General features: G+C 55.5%; 1 protein-coding gene across 2 annotated transcripts in view; it reads right to left on the bottom strand.

The window, feature by feature from the left end:
• Positions 1–933: 933 nt before the first annotated feature.
• ME2 (malic enzyme 2) overlaps positions 934–16,717 on the bottom strand; it is a 35,090-nt gene continuing 19,306 nt past the window's right edge. For both annotated transcript variants that reach the window (XM_054283567.1, XM_054283568.1), the window contains exons 5-16: positions 16,361–16,436; positions 15,835–15,996; positions 15,148–15,251; positions 14,770–14,879; positions 14,563–14,660; positions 13,598–13,711; positions 13,391–13,511; positions 12,424–12,566; positions 5,825–5,927; positions 5,126–5,196; positions 4,501–4,599; positions 934–3,338 (exon numbers count right to left, since the gene is read on the bottom strand). In XM_054283567.1, coding sequence (XP_054139542.1) covers positions 3,189–3,338; positions 4,501–4,599; positions 5,126–5,196; positions 5,825–5,927; positions 12,424–12,566; positions 13,391–13,511; positions 13,598–13,711; positions 14,563–14,660; positions 14,770–14,879; positions 15,148–15,251; positions 15,835–15,996; positions 16,361–16,436 — 1,351 coding nt within the window. In that variant the 3' untranslated portion in view covers positions 934–3,188. The remainder of the gene's footprint in view (positions 3,339–4,500; positions 4,600–5,125; positions 5,197–5,824; positions 5,928–12,423; positions 12,567–13,390; positions 13,512–13,597; positions 13,712–14,562; positions 14,661–14,769; positions 14,880–15,147; positions 15,252–15,834; positions 15,997–16,360; positions 16,437–16,717) is intronic.

The raw sequence follows: 16,717 nt of genomic DNA, 5'->3' as shown, positions 1-16,717 counted from the left end.
AGGCTTCAGGAGCACACAAACCTTTGCAACAGCTTTGAAGAAACCCACGTGTATTTGATGAAGAAAGGCTGTGCTTCATCAGACACCTTTACTCTCCCCTAAACACTCCAGAGGCTGCTGCCAAGAGGCTCAGTCCTGCTCCTGCTGATTTTAAGGAAGCAAGGATTGGACAAATCCTGGAAGACTGACCTCAGCCAAGCTCCCGATCCTCTCAGAAGGGTTCTGCATAGCCCAAGGAGACATGGAAGACAGTCCTTTACAAAATCATTTGGAGGGCAAGTCACGGGGGCTGTGTGACAAGCTACAACACTGGTGGTCCTTTAGGTGACGTATTTCTTTAACTTACACTATGTAACATGACAAAATGCATCCTGGTGACACCTGTTTCCCTTTGCATACTGTCTAAGAGAATTTTCTGTACAGATAAAGACCAGTAAATATTTTGAATAAACCAGCAAACAGAAAAAATCGTGTTAAGTAGAATATGAAAAAAGGAAACTGGTTCCTTACTAGCCAGCAAGATTAGCAGTTGCAATTAGTTCAAGGATTAATTGTACCTGAAAGAAAACTGAACATGAATCTATGTGTCTTAAAATCCTATGTATGAAAAAAAAAATAATTCTGGAGAAGATGAAAGAGAGAGTGAAATGGACTTAAAACTCTGTGAGCTGACAGGTTACCTGTTGCCAACAGGAAACAACGGCTGCACATGGAAGGGCAACCCCACCATGTCCACAGTGCAAGCTGCAGGGGGTGCTCAGGGCCTGGCACACAGGAATGGCATCTCCCTCCCTCTGGGAACAGGATGTCTCTCTGAGAATGGCATCTCCATCCCTCTGGGAACAGGATGTCTCTCTGAGAATGGCATCTCCCTCCCTCTGGGAACGGGACCGCTCCTGCCCAAAGCAGGGCCCTGCAGCCTCCCCAAGCCACAGCTGCAACCCTTGGGAACAAACAATCAGCCTGAAGGGACATGGGATCGGTGCATTTTGGGTGTTTTTGACACTCATCTGCCTAACTGGCTGCTGGCAGGAGGGAGGAAGCTGTTTGTTCCCAGCACTCCGGAATCCAGTGATGCAGAACTCCACTGGCACAGTACAACAGGCTTCAGACAGAGCTGGATTTTCAGAAGGCAAAAAACAATTCATACATTGAATAAATAATTTCTTTCTCAGTAAGATCACTAATTTAAATACGACACAAACAAGGCATAGCAAAAATAGATGAAAAAAGCACTCTTTGTAAAAACATCCTATGTATGTGTGTGTGTGTGTTGGTGTCTTTTGTACATTCACTTGCAAGTGCAAGCTCCTGCCCATGTGCATCTCAGCACTCAGCAGTGAAGCACTTCCAGCCCCACCACACAACACTTTACCACAGCTTGAACACCACAGTTTTTTCCCCACATCACTCTTTTCTGTGTTTATATAATCAGTCTTCTTTGCCCACGCAGGCAGCACCTTCCCAAAGTTCACTGTTCTTTGTGTGAATACAATTTTGGAGCCAGAGATCAGGCTGTAGCTGCCTGAGGGGGTGCTGAGACCATTTTCCCTGCTCTGTTGTGGCCTGTTCTGTGGAGACTGCATTTTCCTGTGTAATTTAGGACTGAGAGCAGTGCTTGCCATGGGTAAATCCTGAGCAAGCTCTGCTTTATCTCTTTGGATGGCGTCTGCCAGTGCAGCGCTGCTGGCACATCCATGCGTTTATTTACTCCTGCCCTTCTCCTGCCTTGCTGCAGCGAACTGGAGCAGCCTGGTATGTCTGTTTCTGCTCCTGGCAGGTGGCTGTTCTCGGGGCAGGGAGCACAACGGGGCAGCCACAGGCTGTGGCCACCCCTGGCTGTCCCTGTGCGGTGACCAGGGCCCCGCGGCCTCGCTCCAAGGGAATCGCTGAGTGTACACTGTGGCATCTGCAGCAAACGTGCAGCACTACCCGGGCAAGGAAAAACTCAGCTGGGACCTTCTGCTGTCACACGAGGACCCTGACAAACCGCGCCTGGAAGGGCAGAAAGCTGGGGTGATCAGTGCAGGGCTCGTAGCACTGCAGCTTTCGGGTCCAGGACTCACAGTGACAGAGCAGGCGGGACCGAGGCCTCAGGGAACACCCAGCAGACTCACTGGTGTGAACAGCACTCCTGCTCCAGCCCTGCCAGCACCTGGAACCAGCACTGCCCACGGAGTGCTGCCGCCAGCTGAGTCCACTTCGGAGCTTTCGAGTCAGCAGGGTCATAAAACATCACACACAAGTCTTGTTGTGAGAACAAGGGAGAAAACAACCCGGCTTAAATAAAAGAGAAACTTGAAAAAATTGAAAAATTAAGTAAAGATCCTTTGGTAAACCATTTTGCAGTCCATTGCTTAAAATCTCCTAGTAAAATCTTTAAAAAAATTTTCATAAATTACTTCAGGTCCTACCTCTACCCAATAAAATTTAATCTGTGACAGCACGGCTTTGTTTTTAAAAGCTATTAAGTGATCAGTATTATTTTCAGGCTTCCCAAGGACAATTTGAACTAGCTCACATTTTTCCTGAGAACAGGTTTCATGGAGTGATGAAAACAAAGCTGCAAACTTTGCTGCAGATCCCACACATGTACATCTCGCTACTCCTCAAGGAAACAGCAGCCAATGCCACAAGGATGTCTGGACATGGGCATCTTTAAACATTAAACAAAACACAAGGCCCATCAGACTCTCTAAGTTGTCTTTAACTGCCCTTTTGTTTTTTCTAGGACAAGTGGTCTCCCTTGAAGTCACTGCTAATGCAGTGTGACAACACTAGGACAATTAGAAGACTGATTATTAAAGGCAAAAATAAGTAATTCTGGATATCAGCAGTGATGAGAGAGCTACAGTTTATCATCAAATGCAGGTAGCTAAAATACCATTAAAGGAATTCTTCGGTCTGGTGTTGGCTCTAAGCTAGAAATACAATGTTATTGTTTAAATTAATTTTGGAGGGCTCTCTCATCCCCGTGGCAGATGCCGTTTTCCGTACAGTTTACCAGGTACCTGGGAGAAATCAGGTGAAAAACAGGGCGTAAGGGGGAAAAAAACAAAAAAAAAAGGCAACAAAACAGGCGCAAATAAATTAGAGGAGTGAAAGCTCATGATTGGAGTTGGTCTGAGGAGGGAGGGAGGGGATCCCTGCAGAGTGGCGGCGCTGCCTGAGGCGCGGCGCGGGGCTGGTCAGTGCACCTTGGACTCGGGCCAGTCGTACACGTCCGGCATGAAGGACTCGTACTCGTAGCTCCACACCTTGGAGCGGATGTAGCGGTTCTTGTCGGCCGGCTCGGGGTAGTGGAAGGCCATGTTGTTGGCGTACAGGAACTCCATCACCTGCGGAGGGGAACAGCACGGCTCGGAGCCCGCGGCGCCGCACGCACCGCGCGGCACGGCCGGGAAACGCACACTGCGCAGGAACAGCCTCTGGAGCAGAGAGGGGGCGTCCTGCGCATGGAAAGGTGAGTGCAAGCAGAGACAAGAGGCACAAAGCTGCTGACAGGCAAAGGGTAAATGATGCTCACAGCTTCCGTCAATTAGATTAATAAAAAGATGCCTGCTTGCTTCGTGGGCAAAGCAGAGATACCAGTCTTAGATGCATGGACAAAGCAGAGTTACCAATGAAACCATGCAGGGACAAACAGAGCCACCCATCAAACCATGCATGGACAAACAGAGCTACCAACCAAGGGATGCATGGACAAACAGAGCTGCCCATCAAACAGTGCAGGGACAAACAGAGCTACCAACCAAGGGATGCATGGACAAACAGAGCTGCCCATCAAACAGTGCAGGGACAAACAGAGCTACCAATGAAACCATGCATGGACAAACAGAGCTACCCATCGAACAGTGCAGGGACAAACAGAGCTACCAACCGAACCATGCATGGACAAACAGAGCTGCCCATCAAACCATGCATGGACAAAGCAGAGTTACCAATGAAACAATGCATGGACAAACAGAGCTACCCATCAAACAGTGCAGGGACAAACAGAGCTACCAATGAAACCATGCATGGACAAACAGAGCTACCCATCGAACAGTGCAGGGACAAACAGAGCTACCAACCAAGGGATGCATGGACAAACAGAGCTACCCATCAAACAATTCTCATCTTGTGTAGGCCAAGACGAGAAGTAAATATAAACAATGTTCAGAAGCACAATAAACTGCTTTTGCTTAATTCACAGTGAATCATGCAGAGTCCTTTGTCGTCTCTCCTCAGCACCTCAGTGTCTGTACATCCCCACACGCCTTAGCTGGGATCTCTAAATTGAATTTCAGGGATCAGAGGGGAGCAATTTTGGCCCATCATGCTGCCAAGCTGAAGCATCCAACAAAGGGAACGTTTTTATACATTTCTCTTATTGCAGGCACAAAGAACCGGGTGTTGCCCAAGCACCCCATATTCAAGGGTCACACTCTGTGCAACTCAGCAGGTTAATGTACACATAAACCACTTTTACTGCAATGCAATTTTATATTTCATACTCACCTTGACAGCAATATAAATAGAAACTTCCCTGATATTGGACAGTGGAGGATAAAGTCTTCCTTGTGCAAGCTCTTCATCTGTCAACTGCTCTGCCAATGCCTGAGTCAGAGAAACAAACACTTTTTATTTACTAATGTGAGTTTATTTACCAAATGTGACCAATAACGTGCCAGAACACCTGAGAGCATCAAGCTGCAGTGCTCCTAGCACCAGAGTGCTCCCAAAGCACTGCAGTGAGGCACTCAGGGTCTGAGGAACTGAGAATCAGCACACTCACTGCAAGCATTTAGCAAAACGAGCTCTGGTATTTTGGGGCTGAATCCCAGAGCCACAGAAAGGCCTGGCCACAGAGCCAGCTGCAGAACCCAGGGCAGGGCAGGGGACAGCCCTGCTGCCACAGTAACTCACACAGGACTTTCTACCTCATCACAACCGCAATGGAATCTGATTCTTGGCAAAAAACAACTTTGTTTGGTCAAAACACTTTTTTTTTTTCCCATTGTGGAGGGACAAGCCAACAGAAACCAAACAGGAAACCACAGTGCTTCACCAGGGTTTGAGAGGAGTGCCCACCAAGCCATCCCTGTCTGTCAGAAGCCACAGCCTGCTCTGCTCCCAGACTCACCTTGGCAGCCTCCAGGAAAACCTTATCACTGATGTGCCTGACGCTGCTGAGGATCACAGCCAGAGCCACGCCTGCAAGAAATCACTGCCGCTTAGGGACACTTCACTGTAAATGTGCACTTTAAACTGCAGCCTGCTGCAAGGAGCTGCTGCCAGCCATCTTTCTGCCCACACTGGCAGAGCCATGGGGTGGCTCGGGTTGAAGATCACTGTGTCCCACCCCCTGCCTCGGCAGGGACACCCACACACTCACTGCTACCACCCATGGGTGCAGCCACGGCCACAGCAGGTGGCTTCTGGAAGGGTTGGAGCTTTGCAGCTCAGGGACGGAAGGGCAAGGCACAGGAACATCCTCAGTGCTTCTTTTCTACACCACTTGTGCAGATACAACTTCAAGAACTATTAACTCTGAGAGTTATTAACATAACTGCAAGTGCGTATTAACATTTATTTTCTCCCTTCCTCCCCAAACAAGCAGCAGCTCCCAAAGCCTTTAACAGCACCCTTCTGTTTTCTCAGCCACATCCAGCTGGGTTTGCTCCTTGTGGCTGCATGTGCCCCACATCCAGCCCGGACTGATTGTCTGTCATCCAGCCACTCATTCGTCCAAGCTCTCAAGCGCTGGCACCACCTCTGCACGCTGCTTCACTGATGTGCCTCTGCAGCAAGGGAGCCCAAGGGTGGCAGCACCATTCATTACCTGGGAAGATGTAAGCGTTGTTTCCTTGGCCTGGTTTGAAGGTCCTCCCATCCCTCAGAGTGACCAGCTCGAAGGGGCTGCCGCTGGCAAACAGGCACCGGCCCTGGCAGGAGGAAGGGAGGGAGGGAGGGTCAGTGAGCAGCTGGGCAGGGACAGAGCCTGGAGCAGCTGGGCACAGACAGAGCCTGGAGCCAGCGGGAGCTGGGCACAGACAGAGCCTGGAGCCAGCGGGAGCTGGGCACGGACAGAGCCTGGAGCAGCTGGGCACAGACAGAGCCTGGAGCAGCTGGGCAGGGACAGAGCCTGGAGCCAGCGGGAGCTGGGCAGGGACAGAGCCTGGAGCCAGCGGGAGCTGGGCACAGACAGAGCCTGGAGCCAGCGGGAGCTGGGCAGGGACAGAGCCTGGAGCAGCTGGGCAGGGACAGAGCCTGGAGCCAGCGGGAGCTGGGCACAGACAGAGCCTGGAGCCAGCGGGAGCGGGGCAGGGACAGAGCCTGGAGCAGCTGGGCAGGGACAGAGCCTGGAGCCAGCGGGAGCTGGGCACAGACAGAGCCTGGAGCAGCTGGGCACAGACAGAGCCTGGAGCCAGCGGGAGCTGGGCACAGACAGAGCCTGGAGCAGCTGGGCAGGGACAGAGCCTGGAGCCAGCGGGAGCGGGGCAGGGACAGAGCCTGGAGCAGCTGGGCACAGACAGAGCCTGGAGCCAGCGGGAGCTGGGCACAGACAGAGCCTGGAGCAGCTGGGCACAGACAGAGCCTGGAGCCAGCGGGAGCTGGGCACAGACAGAGCCTGGAGCAGCTGGGCAGGGACAGAGCCTGGAGCCAGCGGGAGCGGGGCAGGGACAGAGCCTGGAGCAGCTGGGCAGGGACAGAGCCTGGAGCCAGCGGGAGCTGGGCACAGACAGAGCCTGGAGCAGCTGGGCAGGGACAGAGCCTGGAGCAGCTGGGCAGGGACAGAGCCTGGAGCCAGCGGGAGCGGGGCAGGGACAGAGCCTGGAGCAGCTGGGCACAGACAGAGCCTGGAGCCAGCGGGAGCGGGGCAGGGACAGAGCCTGGAGCAGCTGGGCACAGACAGAGCCTGGAGCCAGCGGGAGCGGGGCAGGGACAGAGCCTGGAGCAGCTGGGCACAGACAGAGCCTGGAGCCAGCGGGAGCGGGGCAGGGACAGAGCCTGGAGCCAGCGGGAGCTGGGCACAGACAGAGCCTGGAGCCAGCGGGAGCTGGGGGCCAGCAGGGGACATGGGGCACTGATCACCCTGCTCTGAGTACAGGGACAAAGCCTGGAGCAGCCACTGAGAGCCAGGTGCCACATGGAAATGGGGCCCTGATCACCCTGCAGTGAGCACCACACGGGGCACATCCCACCTGCTTGGAGGGACTGACACAGGAAGCCCTGCTGTGTTAACCCTTACCAGCACCCTGTGCAGGATGCAGCCCTGCTGTGTTAACCCTTTCCAGCACCACTGCAGCCCTGCGGTGTTAACCCTTTCCAGCACCACTGCAGCCCTGCTGTGTTAACCCTTTCCAGCACCACTGCAGCCCTGCGGTGTTAACCCTTTCCAGCACCACTGCAGCCCTGCGGTGTTAACCCTTTCCAGCACCACTGCAGCCCTGCGTTGTTAACCCTTTCCAGCCCCACAGGGACCCTGCAGACTCGTGAGCAATGGCCACTGTTAGAGCAGGCTGGAGCACAATAAAAGGTCACTTTCTCACTGGAGGGTGTGGGGCTAGAGGGAGGAACTGCTGTGTCAGACTGCTGCTGCTGCTGCTGCTGAGAGCAATCAGAGCAGTGAATAATGTGGTTTGCTTATCCTTCCTTTGGAAACGATATCATGTGCACAAAATAGCAACACGTATCTGAGTTTTGCTACCACACCCTCTAGACAAATGAGCCTCTTCTCAAGCAGTAAACCACTGAAAGAAAAAAAATCTTGATTTTCTGTTGAGTAACAGGTTTAGGAACATGAGTTTAAAACCTTTAAGGCTCTCAGGACTACTGTGTTTGAAAACAAATTACCAAAGAGGCTGGAGGCTCTGGAACTGTGTTTGGCTGCCAGGGCATACCCACGACAAGAGCCTTTTTGTGCAGGGAGCAAAGCAGACGGGTGCAGGAGGGGACAGGACCAAAAGACAAAGCAATTCAAAGGCAGCACAAGCCCTCCGAACACACAGGGGCATCCACAGCCTTTTACAGGTGCCATCTAGTGGGAAAAAATGAGGAACGAAAGGTTAGGGTGGCGTCTTTGTCTCTTTGTTGCCTCTGGTGCAGCCTGAGACCCAGCCAGGCAGGATGAGGCTGTCCCCGCGGCCTGGGGACACCCGGGGTGACAGCCCGACAGACTGCACTGGCTGCGTGACACTGCCAGCGGAGCTGCAGGTTCCCACAGAGCCACACAGCAGGCAGGGCTCTGGAGCCCATTCCCCAGGTAATTACTGCATCCTGGGGGGAAAACACATTCTGAGGGGCAAGCTGAGGACATCTCAGAGAACCAAAGAGCACCGTGGAAACAGACAGCTGGGGTGGCTGCAGGAAAGTTCGGAGACATAAACATTGCAGAAGTTATGGGTAAGGACTGGAACAAAGCTACACCAGCTCACTCACTGACCAGCAGTGCTCAACTGTCCAAATAACCCACATGTACAAGTAACTGGGAGCACGGAAAATCATTAATAAAAGAGCATATGGATCCAATACAGGGCTCAATCTTTGCAAACGGCTTTGTGCTCTTCCAGCTCCTGACCCAGGGAGCCTGTGCCCCTGACAGGGACAGCCAGGGTGAGGGCCAGCTCCTTGGGCTCAGCACTCAGCATGGCACACTCTGCCTCCTGCCCTAAAACATCTCTTCATCTGCTGGTGTTCCATCATAATGCAAGCAAAAACCAGGCTGGTTCCCCCTCTAACTGTGCTCCTGGCCTCCTGCAGCTAGAGACGGCAGCAGTTTTTACATTTATTTATGCCAACTGAAGCCTTGCCTGCACAACTAGCTCCTGTTTACCTTCTATCCAAGATACTGGAATCTATAAACTGAAACACTGCCCAGCTCACCGCTCTGGTTAATGTAAGATATCTGAGAGATATTAAACCACCTTAATTTACAAGTGTGTCCATGGCAGGGAACGGAGCTGGGCAGGGGCTGAGCCTGGAGCAAAGGAGGCTCAGGGGGGCCCTTGTGGCTCTGCACAGCTCCTGACAGGAGGGGACAGCCGGGGGGGTCGGGCTGTGCTCCAGGGAACAGGGACAGGAGCAGGGGGACAGCCAGGGCAGGCTCAGGGTGGGCAGCAGGGGAAATTTCTTTACCTAAAGCTCTGTCCATCCCTGGCCCAGCTGCCCAGGGCAGTGGTGGAGTCCCCATCCCGGTAGGGGTTTAAAAGCCATGTGCATGTGGCACTTGGGGACATGGGACAGTGGTGGCCTTGGCCGAGCTGGGGACTGGTTGGACTCGATGGCCTTGGAGGGCTTTTCCAGCCCAGATGACCCTACTGATAAGAGATAAGATCCAGACTTTGCTCAGAGGCTGCTACTGCAGGGCTCCTGGAGCAGCAATTCCCTGCGCTGACAGCCCCAGGAGTGTGGGGCACAGTCCGGGTGTCAGATGGGGACAGCAGAGGGCCACCCTGGCAGGGTGACACTGCCGCTGCTGGGGCTGTCTGAGATGCTGAGCCCCGTGGGCAGCGCAAGGCAGGAGCTCAGTCTGCAGCAGCAGACAAGGAAAGCTCTCCACCCACCCATTTTCACACACCACTCACTCGGTTTGGGGCTGTATCAAAGTAAGAGAAAGAGGAAAGAATGAGAGCCCTCAGGAGCTGCAGGACAGCACCAGCACAGAGATCTCAGCAGCCAGCACAGGGATCCCAGACCTGCAGGACAGCACCAACACCAGCACAGGGATCCCAGCAGCTGCTCAGAGCCCCACCTCCCTCCCCGTGGGCTCCCTGCAGAGGCCCCAGCCTGGCACAAAAACCTACACAGAGCTACAAAATGCTGGCTTCATAAGGTTGGGATGTGCCGTTGGGATAACGGTAGAGCTACTAAGGAAAAGCCCCCCCAAACCCCTGAGTGCCAGCCCTGCAGGGTGCAGTGGCCCAGGGGAGGGTGCAGAAGCAGGAGTGTTTGCTCCTGGCTGACTCATTCCAGCACCTGGTGGTTCCAGACACAGCCGCTGTGGCAGGGACATGGGCCACCCCTGCCCGGGGACATGAGGGACAGGGGCCACCCCTGCCCAGGGACACGAGGGACAGGGGCCACCCCTGCCCAGGGACACGAGGGACAGGGGCCACCCGGCCCAGGGACACGAGGGACAGGGGCCACCCGGCCCAGGGACACGAGGGACAGGGGCCACCCCTGCCCGGGGACATGAGGGACAGGGGCCACCCCTGCCCAGGGACACGAGGGGACAGGGGCCACCCCTGCCCAGGGACACGAGGGACAGGGGCCACCCGGCCCAGGGACACGAGGGGACAGGGGCCACCCCTGCCCAGGGACACGAGGGACAGGGGCCACCCGGCCCAGGGACACGAGGGGACAGGGGCCACCCGGCCCAGGGACACGAGGGGACAGGGGCCACCCTGCCCAGGGAGCACAGGGCCCCAGGGGTCACTGCTGGTGGCACCTGCAGGGCTGGTAAAAGCCCCACTCCTGCCCTGCTCCAAGGACTCTCTCAGCCATTACATGGCAAAGCTTGCACTGAGTCCCTACTGCGAGGCTAACAGGCTTCATTAAAACACAAACTAATTAAAAAGAGCCGTGAGAAACAAGAGTTAATTGATCACAGCCATGTAACAGTACCGATGGTCATTCTCTAAAAAAAGCAGTAACAAGACTCAGGCTACTTTAAGTTTTGCAAAAGCTAAAAATTACCTAAAAGTTACGTACTGATCCAGACCTCTTTTCCCACCAGCGCCATTGACTGTTGGCAGAAGGGGAGGAAGAGCTGTGTTCTCACAGCCCTGAGCCCAAGCAGTGAGAGAACAATCCGAGCCCTGGTGCTCAGGCAGTCCCAGCAGGGCAGGGCAGCCCCAGCAGGGCAATCCCCAGCAGGGCAGCCCCAGCAGGGCAATCCCCCCCAGCAGGGCAGCCCCAGCAGGGCAATCCCCAGCAGGGCAATCCCCAGCAGGGCAGGGCAGCCCCAGCAGGGCAATCCCCAGCAGGGCAATCCCCAGCAGGGCAATCCCCAGCAGGGCAGGGCAGCCCCAGCAGGGCAATCCCCAGCAGGGCAATCCCCAGCAGGGCAATCCCCAGCAGGGCAGCCCCAGCAGGGCAATCCCCAGCAGGGCAATCCCCAGCAGGGCAATCCCCAGCAGGGCAATCCCCAGCAGGGCAGGGCAGCCCCAGCAGGGCAATCCCCAGCAGGGCAATCCCCAGCAGGGCAATCCCCAGCAGGGCAGCCCCAGCAGGGCAATCCCCAGCAGGGCAATCCCCAGCAGGGCAGCCCCAGCAGGGCAATCCCCAGCAGGGCAGCCCCAGCAGGGCAATCCCCAGCAGGGCAGCCCCAGCAGGGCAATCCCCAGCAGGGCAGCCCCAGCAGGGCAGCCCCAGCAGGGCAATCCCCAGCAGGGCAATCCCCAGCAGGGCAATCCCCCCCAGCAGGGCAGCCCCAGCAGGGCAATCCCCAGCAGGGCAATCCCCAGCAGGGCAATCCCCCCCAGCAGGGCAATCCCCAGCAGGGCAATCCCCCCCAGCAGGGCAGCCCCAGCAGGGCAATCCCCAGCAGGGCAATCCCCCCCAGCAGGGCAATCCCCAGCAGGGCAGCCCCAGCAGGGCAGCCCCAGCAGGGCAATCCCCAGCAGGGCAGCCCCAGCAGGGCAATCCCCAGCAGGGCAATCCCCAGCAGGGCAGCCCCAGCAGGGCAATCCCCAGCAGGGCAATCCCCAGCAGGGCAGCCCCAGCAGGGCAATCCCCAGCAGGGCAGCCCCAGCAGGGCAATCCCCCCCAGCAGGGCAATCCCCCCCAGCAGGGCAATCCCCAGCAGGGCAGCCCCAGCAGGGCAGCCCCAGCAGGGCAATCCCCAGCAGGGCAGCCCCAGCAGGGCAATCGCCAGCAGGGCAATCCCCAGCAGGGCAGCCCCAGCAGGGCAGGGCAGCCCCAGCAGGGCAATCCCCAGCAGGGCAGCCCCAGCAGGGCAATCCCCCCCAGCAGGGCAATCCCCAGCAGGGCAAGCCCCAGCAGGGCAGCCCCAGCAGGGCAATCCCCAGCAGGGCAATCCCCAGCAGGGCAATCCCCAGCAGGGCAGCCCCAGCAGGGCAATCCCCAGCAGGGCAAGCCCCAGCAGGGCAGCCCCAGCAGGGCAATCCCCAGCAGGGCAATCCCCCCCAGCAGGGCAATCCCCAGCAGGGCAATCCCCCCCAGCAGGGCAATCCCCAGCAGGGCAATCCCCAGCAGGGCAATCCCCAGCAGGGCAAGCCCCAGCAGGGCAGCCCCAGCAGGGCAATCCCCAGCAGGGCAGCCCCAGCAGGGCAGCCCCAGCAGGGCAGCCCCAGCAGGGCAATCCCCAGCAGGGCAGCCCCAGCAGGGCAATCCCCAGCAGGGCAATCCCCCCCAGCAGGGCAATCCCCAGCAGGGCAATCCCCCCCAGCAGGGCAGCCCCAGCCCCGGCTCACCCACCTCTGTCAGCGTGTAGGCCTCCTCTGCCGTGCACTCGGCCTTGGCCGTGGGGTTGCTCAGGGCAAATATGATGGGCCGCTCGTTGATGGAAGCCATGGCTCTGATCACGTCCGGGGTGAAGAGACGCCCTGCCCCAGCCACCCCTGGGGAAAGGGGAACACACAAAGCCACAATCAAGGCAGGGACAGCCAGCCCACGCCGAGCTCAGGGCAGCCCTCAGCCTGCCCCAGGCACAGCTCCTCCGGCAGTGGAGATGGAGCCAGGCACGGCTCCTGCCTGGCTGGCACCCACAACTTCCACAGCAACATCTCCTCAGTGTGCTCCAGAAGCCTACTCCACACTGTTTTTTGGTATTGATGAGCACAAGGAACACGGTCCTGGATAAGCAAGAGGGAATTCCAGGTGCTCTGTGGATGATTCATCCCTGCTGGGTGTTAGCTGTGCAATGCACACCTGGCACCGGTGCCCCTGACCACACCCAAACCCAGAGGTACAAACACACAGCTATGATCTATTTGTCTTTTCCAAATAAATCATGTGCCAGGGAAGCTGCAGTCACAGCAGGAAATACCTGCAATCCTCTCTGCTCTCTGCAGATAGCCACGGCTGTAAATACCCACAGATGCCAGTGACCCCAGAGGTGCTGGTGGTCTGCAGCATGGAACTGCTGTTTCCAGCTGTGCTGCTGGCACAGCCTGACCACAGGGGGGACTGCAGAGGGTCAGAAAACACCCACACAACTCCAATTAGGGAACTCCCCAACGTAGGAAACATGATGGTTGTGGCTGCTCTCTGTCACTAAGGACACAAGGCTAAGAAGGAGCACCACAGCCCAGTGTATGTTCAAGCAGAAAACTGACCTCACATTTCCATGTTTTTTACATCAGCTGTCACCAAGCCGCCCAGAACTCCGATAACAAATTAAAGGCAGTAAAAAGCCAGATTACAGAAAACTAAGCTCACTCACCGATGATAGCTGAAGGCCGAAGTACATTCACTGCCTCTACAAATGTCTTTGGTATGTCTATGTCCTTTGGAGCCTTGTGGGCAAAGGGCTCCTGGTGGGGATCCGCCTGCTGCTCCCGGCCCTGCAGGAGAGCAGAGGTTCCCCCGTGAGGGGAGGGCAGGGCAGGGCTCACCCGCGCTGGGCATCCCAGGTGTGCTGCAGCCCTACCTGGACCAGCAGGCCATGCTTGTCAAACATCCACACTCTCCTGGAGGCCTCCTCGTGGGAAACACCCCTTTCCATCATGGCCATCACAATGAGGTTGGCGATTCCCAGGGCGGCCTGGCGGCGAAAGGACTCGGGTTGGTGACAGGGCACAGGAGAGGTCAGCCATCAGAGCCCACAGAGCCCCTCGGGGAGCCTGCTCTGAGACACAGCAAGCGTCTCCCAGTGTGGGGCAGCCCCCCGGCACCCCTGCAGGCAGGACAGCAGGGACGGCTCTCCCAGGGTGTGAGCTGTGCCAGCCCAGCCTGGCAGGGACAGGGTGCCCAGCCCTCCTGCCACCCAACCAACCCGTGCCGCGTGCCCCGTGCTCCCAGCCTGGCTCCTGCCCCTGGCAGGGCTGGCAGAGGGCAGCAGGAGGCCGGGCTGGCCCCTGTCCCCTCCCTGGCAGGAGAAATGAGGCACAGCAGGCCAATTACTGCCACCAGCGCCTTTCCCAGACGGAGAACTTCTCAGATAATTAAGTCATTTTGTCAGCACCACAGGAGCAATTGCGCTGATGCACCGAGAAGCACAGGGCTGCTCCTGGCACTGCAGCACCAGTAACTGGTGCCTGCTGCAAACGGAATCAATCACCTTGCTGAGAAGAACTCCCTGTACTTCCCTCTGGTGCTATAAAAATCAACAAGACGGTCTCACCACACCATGATTTTATGGTGAGCTTCCCTTCAAATACACACAATCCCTGGTGCTTTCTTCAAGGCCGTGCAGGGAAATGAAGAATATGAGTCCCTGCAAATGTTAAACACCTTTCATGCAGCCCTGTTTAGGCAGAGTCCTTTCTGCTAATGCATTTCAGCTGGCCTTACATGAAAAGCTCTGCAATGGAGTTCAGAGAAGGCAAAACTCCATGATGAGAAAATACACATTTTAAATGTCTCTTGCTGCTCTGGGCCCTTAGGAGGACTCACCTCTCCCGCTCCAAGGAACAGCACTTTCTGGTCTGTGAGTGGTTTCCCTGTGGCTCTCTGGGCTGCCAGCAGTCCTGCCAAGGCCACTGAGGCTGTCCCTGTGAGAGCAGAGCAAATCTGAGGGCAGCTGAACACGCCTCCATGGCAGGCTGTGGCTCTGGGAAGAGTTCCTGCAGGGATGCTCAGGAACACAAACAAAGGGTGTACCTTGGATGTCGTCGTTGAAGGTGCAGTACTTCTCCCTGTACTTCCTCAGGAACCGGAAAGCATTGTGGTTTCCAAAGTCCTCAAACTGGATGAGCGTGTTCTGGCCGTACCTACAGGGGATGGCAAACACCCCAGCACTGCACAGAGGCAGGGGAGAGCAGCAGGGCCTGCACGCCATCCCTCATCTGTGCAGCAGGCTGTCCTCAGGAGAGCCCAGCAGCGCTGTCCCTGCTCTGTGCCTCGCACGGATAACCCAGGCAGCGTGCTCCGGGTCACCGGGGAGGGACAGACAGACAGACAGCAGGGACGGACACACAGCCTGCCCCGGCCTCTGGGTGGGTGATGAAGGACAGCTGTGAGGGCTGCTCCGTGCCCTACCTGTCCGTGATGGCCTCCATGAACTCGTCGATCAGGTCATCGTAGACCTGCGAGCGGTCCCTCTTCTGGTAGAGCCCCATGTAGAAGGGATCCTTCAGCAGGGTCTGCAGGAGCAAGCCAGGGAGAGAGCAGGTGAATCCCCTCCCCAGGCACACCCAGCACAGCTCCCACCCGGGATGCTGCAGGCACACAGCACCACAGCAGCGCCCTGTGATTTCAGCCGGCGCTTGGCGCTGGGGATGGCTGCATCAATACTGGGAACAATAAGCTGCTTCAATAAATCTAATTCCCATTCCCAGCTTCTTAAAAGTCAGGTCAAAACTGACTGCCTATTTTGCAGCAGTGTTCCAGCACTCCAATTACTTCCAGATGCACCCTTTCATGGACAAATCAATGGGCACTTTTAAATCACTGTACAACGAACTCCAAACCTTTTACCCTTTGCATAAAATATTTGGGTTTATCTTAAATAACAGTGCTCAAAAAAAAAGGAAAACCCTAGAATCCTAGAACTCCCTTTTCTAGGAACTGCTCCACTGCACCCTTTTCTCCAGGCAGGGTTGGGCTGTGTTTGCCCCAATCCTGGGGTTCTCCTCCCTTTTTGGGGGCATTCCTTTTGAGCACATTCCTCAGTTATCGTATGGAACGTTTTTTTAAAAATACCCCATTTTTACAGAGGTAACTCACTGTGTTATCAGTCCCAACGTCGATGCACACAGGCAGGCATTTATCTGGGTGTATCCCTGCACAGGCTGTGTACAAACACAGCTTTCCCACTGGAATCCCCATCCCGTACACCCCCAGGTCGCCAAGACCCAATATTCTTTCTCCATCAGTGACCACAACAGCCTGATGGAAAAAAAAAAAGCAAAAAAAAAAAAGGCAGGTCAAATAATACACGAACACTGAAATTTATGAAGATTAGATCAATAGCAGCTGTGTTTTTTCCCCAGGTGAAAATTGAGGTAAGTTTGCACAGTCAAACAAAGAACAGATCACGAGGAATATTTTCCTCAACCCATAAACCTCACATTTAGGGTGAAACATTGATCTTCAAGATGTGCATTACCTTAATGAGCTGCATTCTGCCAGCATCACTAAAGAGCCAGAATGCATTACCTAATATTTATGTTTCCATCAGATACTAGTAAATCTCAAAAGACTCAGCTGAGATGGAATAACAATTAGAAACTAAATCACACCATGACTGTACCTTCACGTCGTTCTCTGGCCAGTTGTTCACGATTGACCTTATGTGGCCTCTGTCTGAGATGGAAATAAATAATCCCCTGAAAGAAAAAAACCCCACAAATCAGAAATATTTTGTGGGTGACAATTAGAAATACGACCTTGCTTTTGTAAAACTAAATACCAAACAGGACAATTTAAAATTCAAAGCCTTACAGCTGCTGAAATAAATTGCTCTAAGGACAATATCTGTTCCTGTCCCAGGGCAGGGACCTGAGGAACCCACCTGAACCAGCCCTCTGCAGCAGAGCTGAGGGTGATGTCCATAAAGCCCTTTCAATCGACACTCCCTTCCAGAGGCCCTGTCCTGACACAGATCCTC

This window comes from Melozone crissalis, unplaced genomic scaffold, assembly GCF_028551555.1.
Source record: "Melozone crissalis strain CALT ecotype California unplaced genomic scaffold, PUWL_Pcris_2 ptg000036l_1, whole genome shotgun sequence".
NCBI classification, from domain to species: domain Eukaryota; kingdom Metazoa; phylum Chordata; class Aves; order Passeriformes; family Passerellidae; genus Melozone; species Melozone crissalis.
Note: the sequence above shows the minus strand (reverse complement) of the source record. Positions and strands in the feature narration are given on the sequence as shown.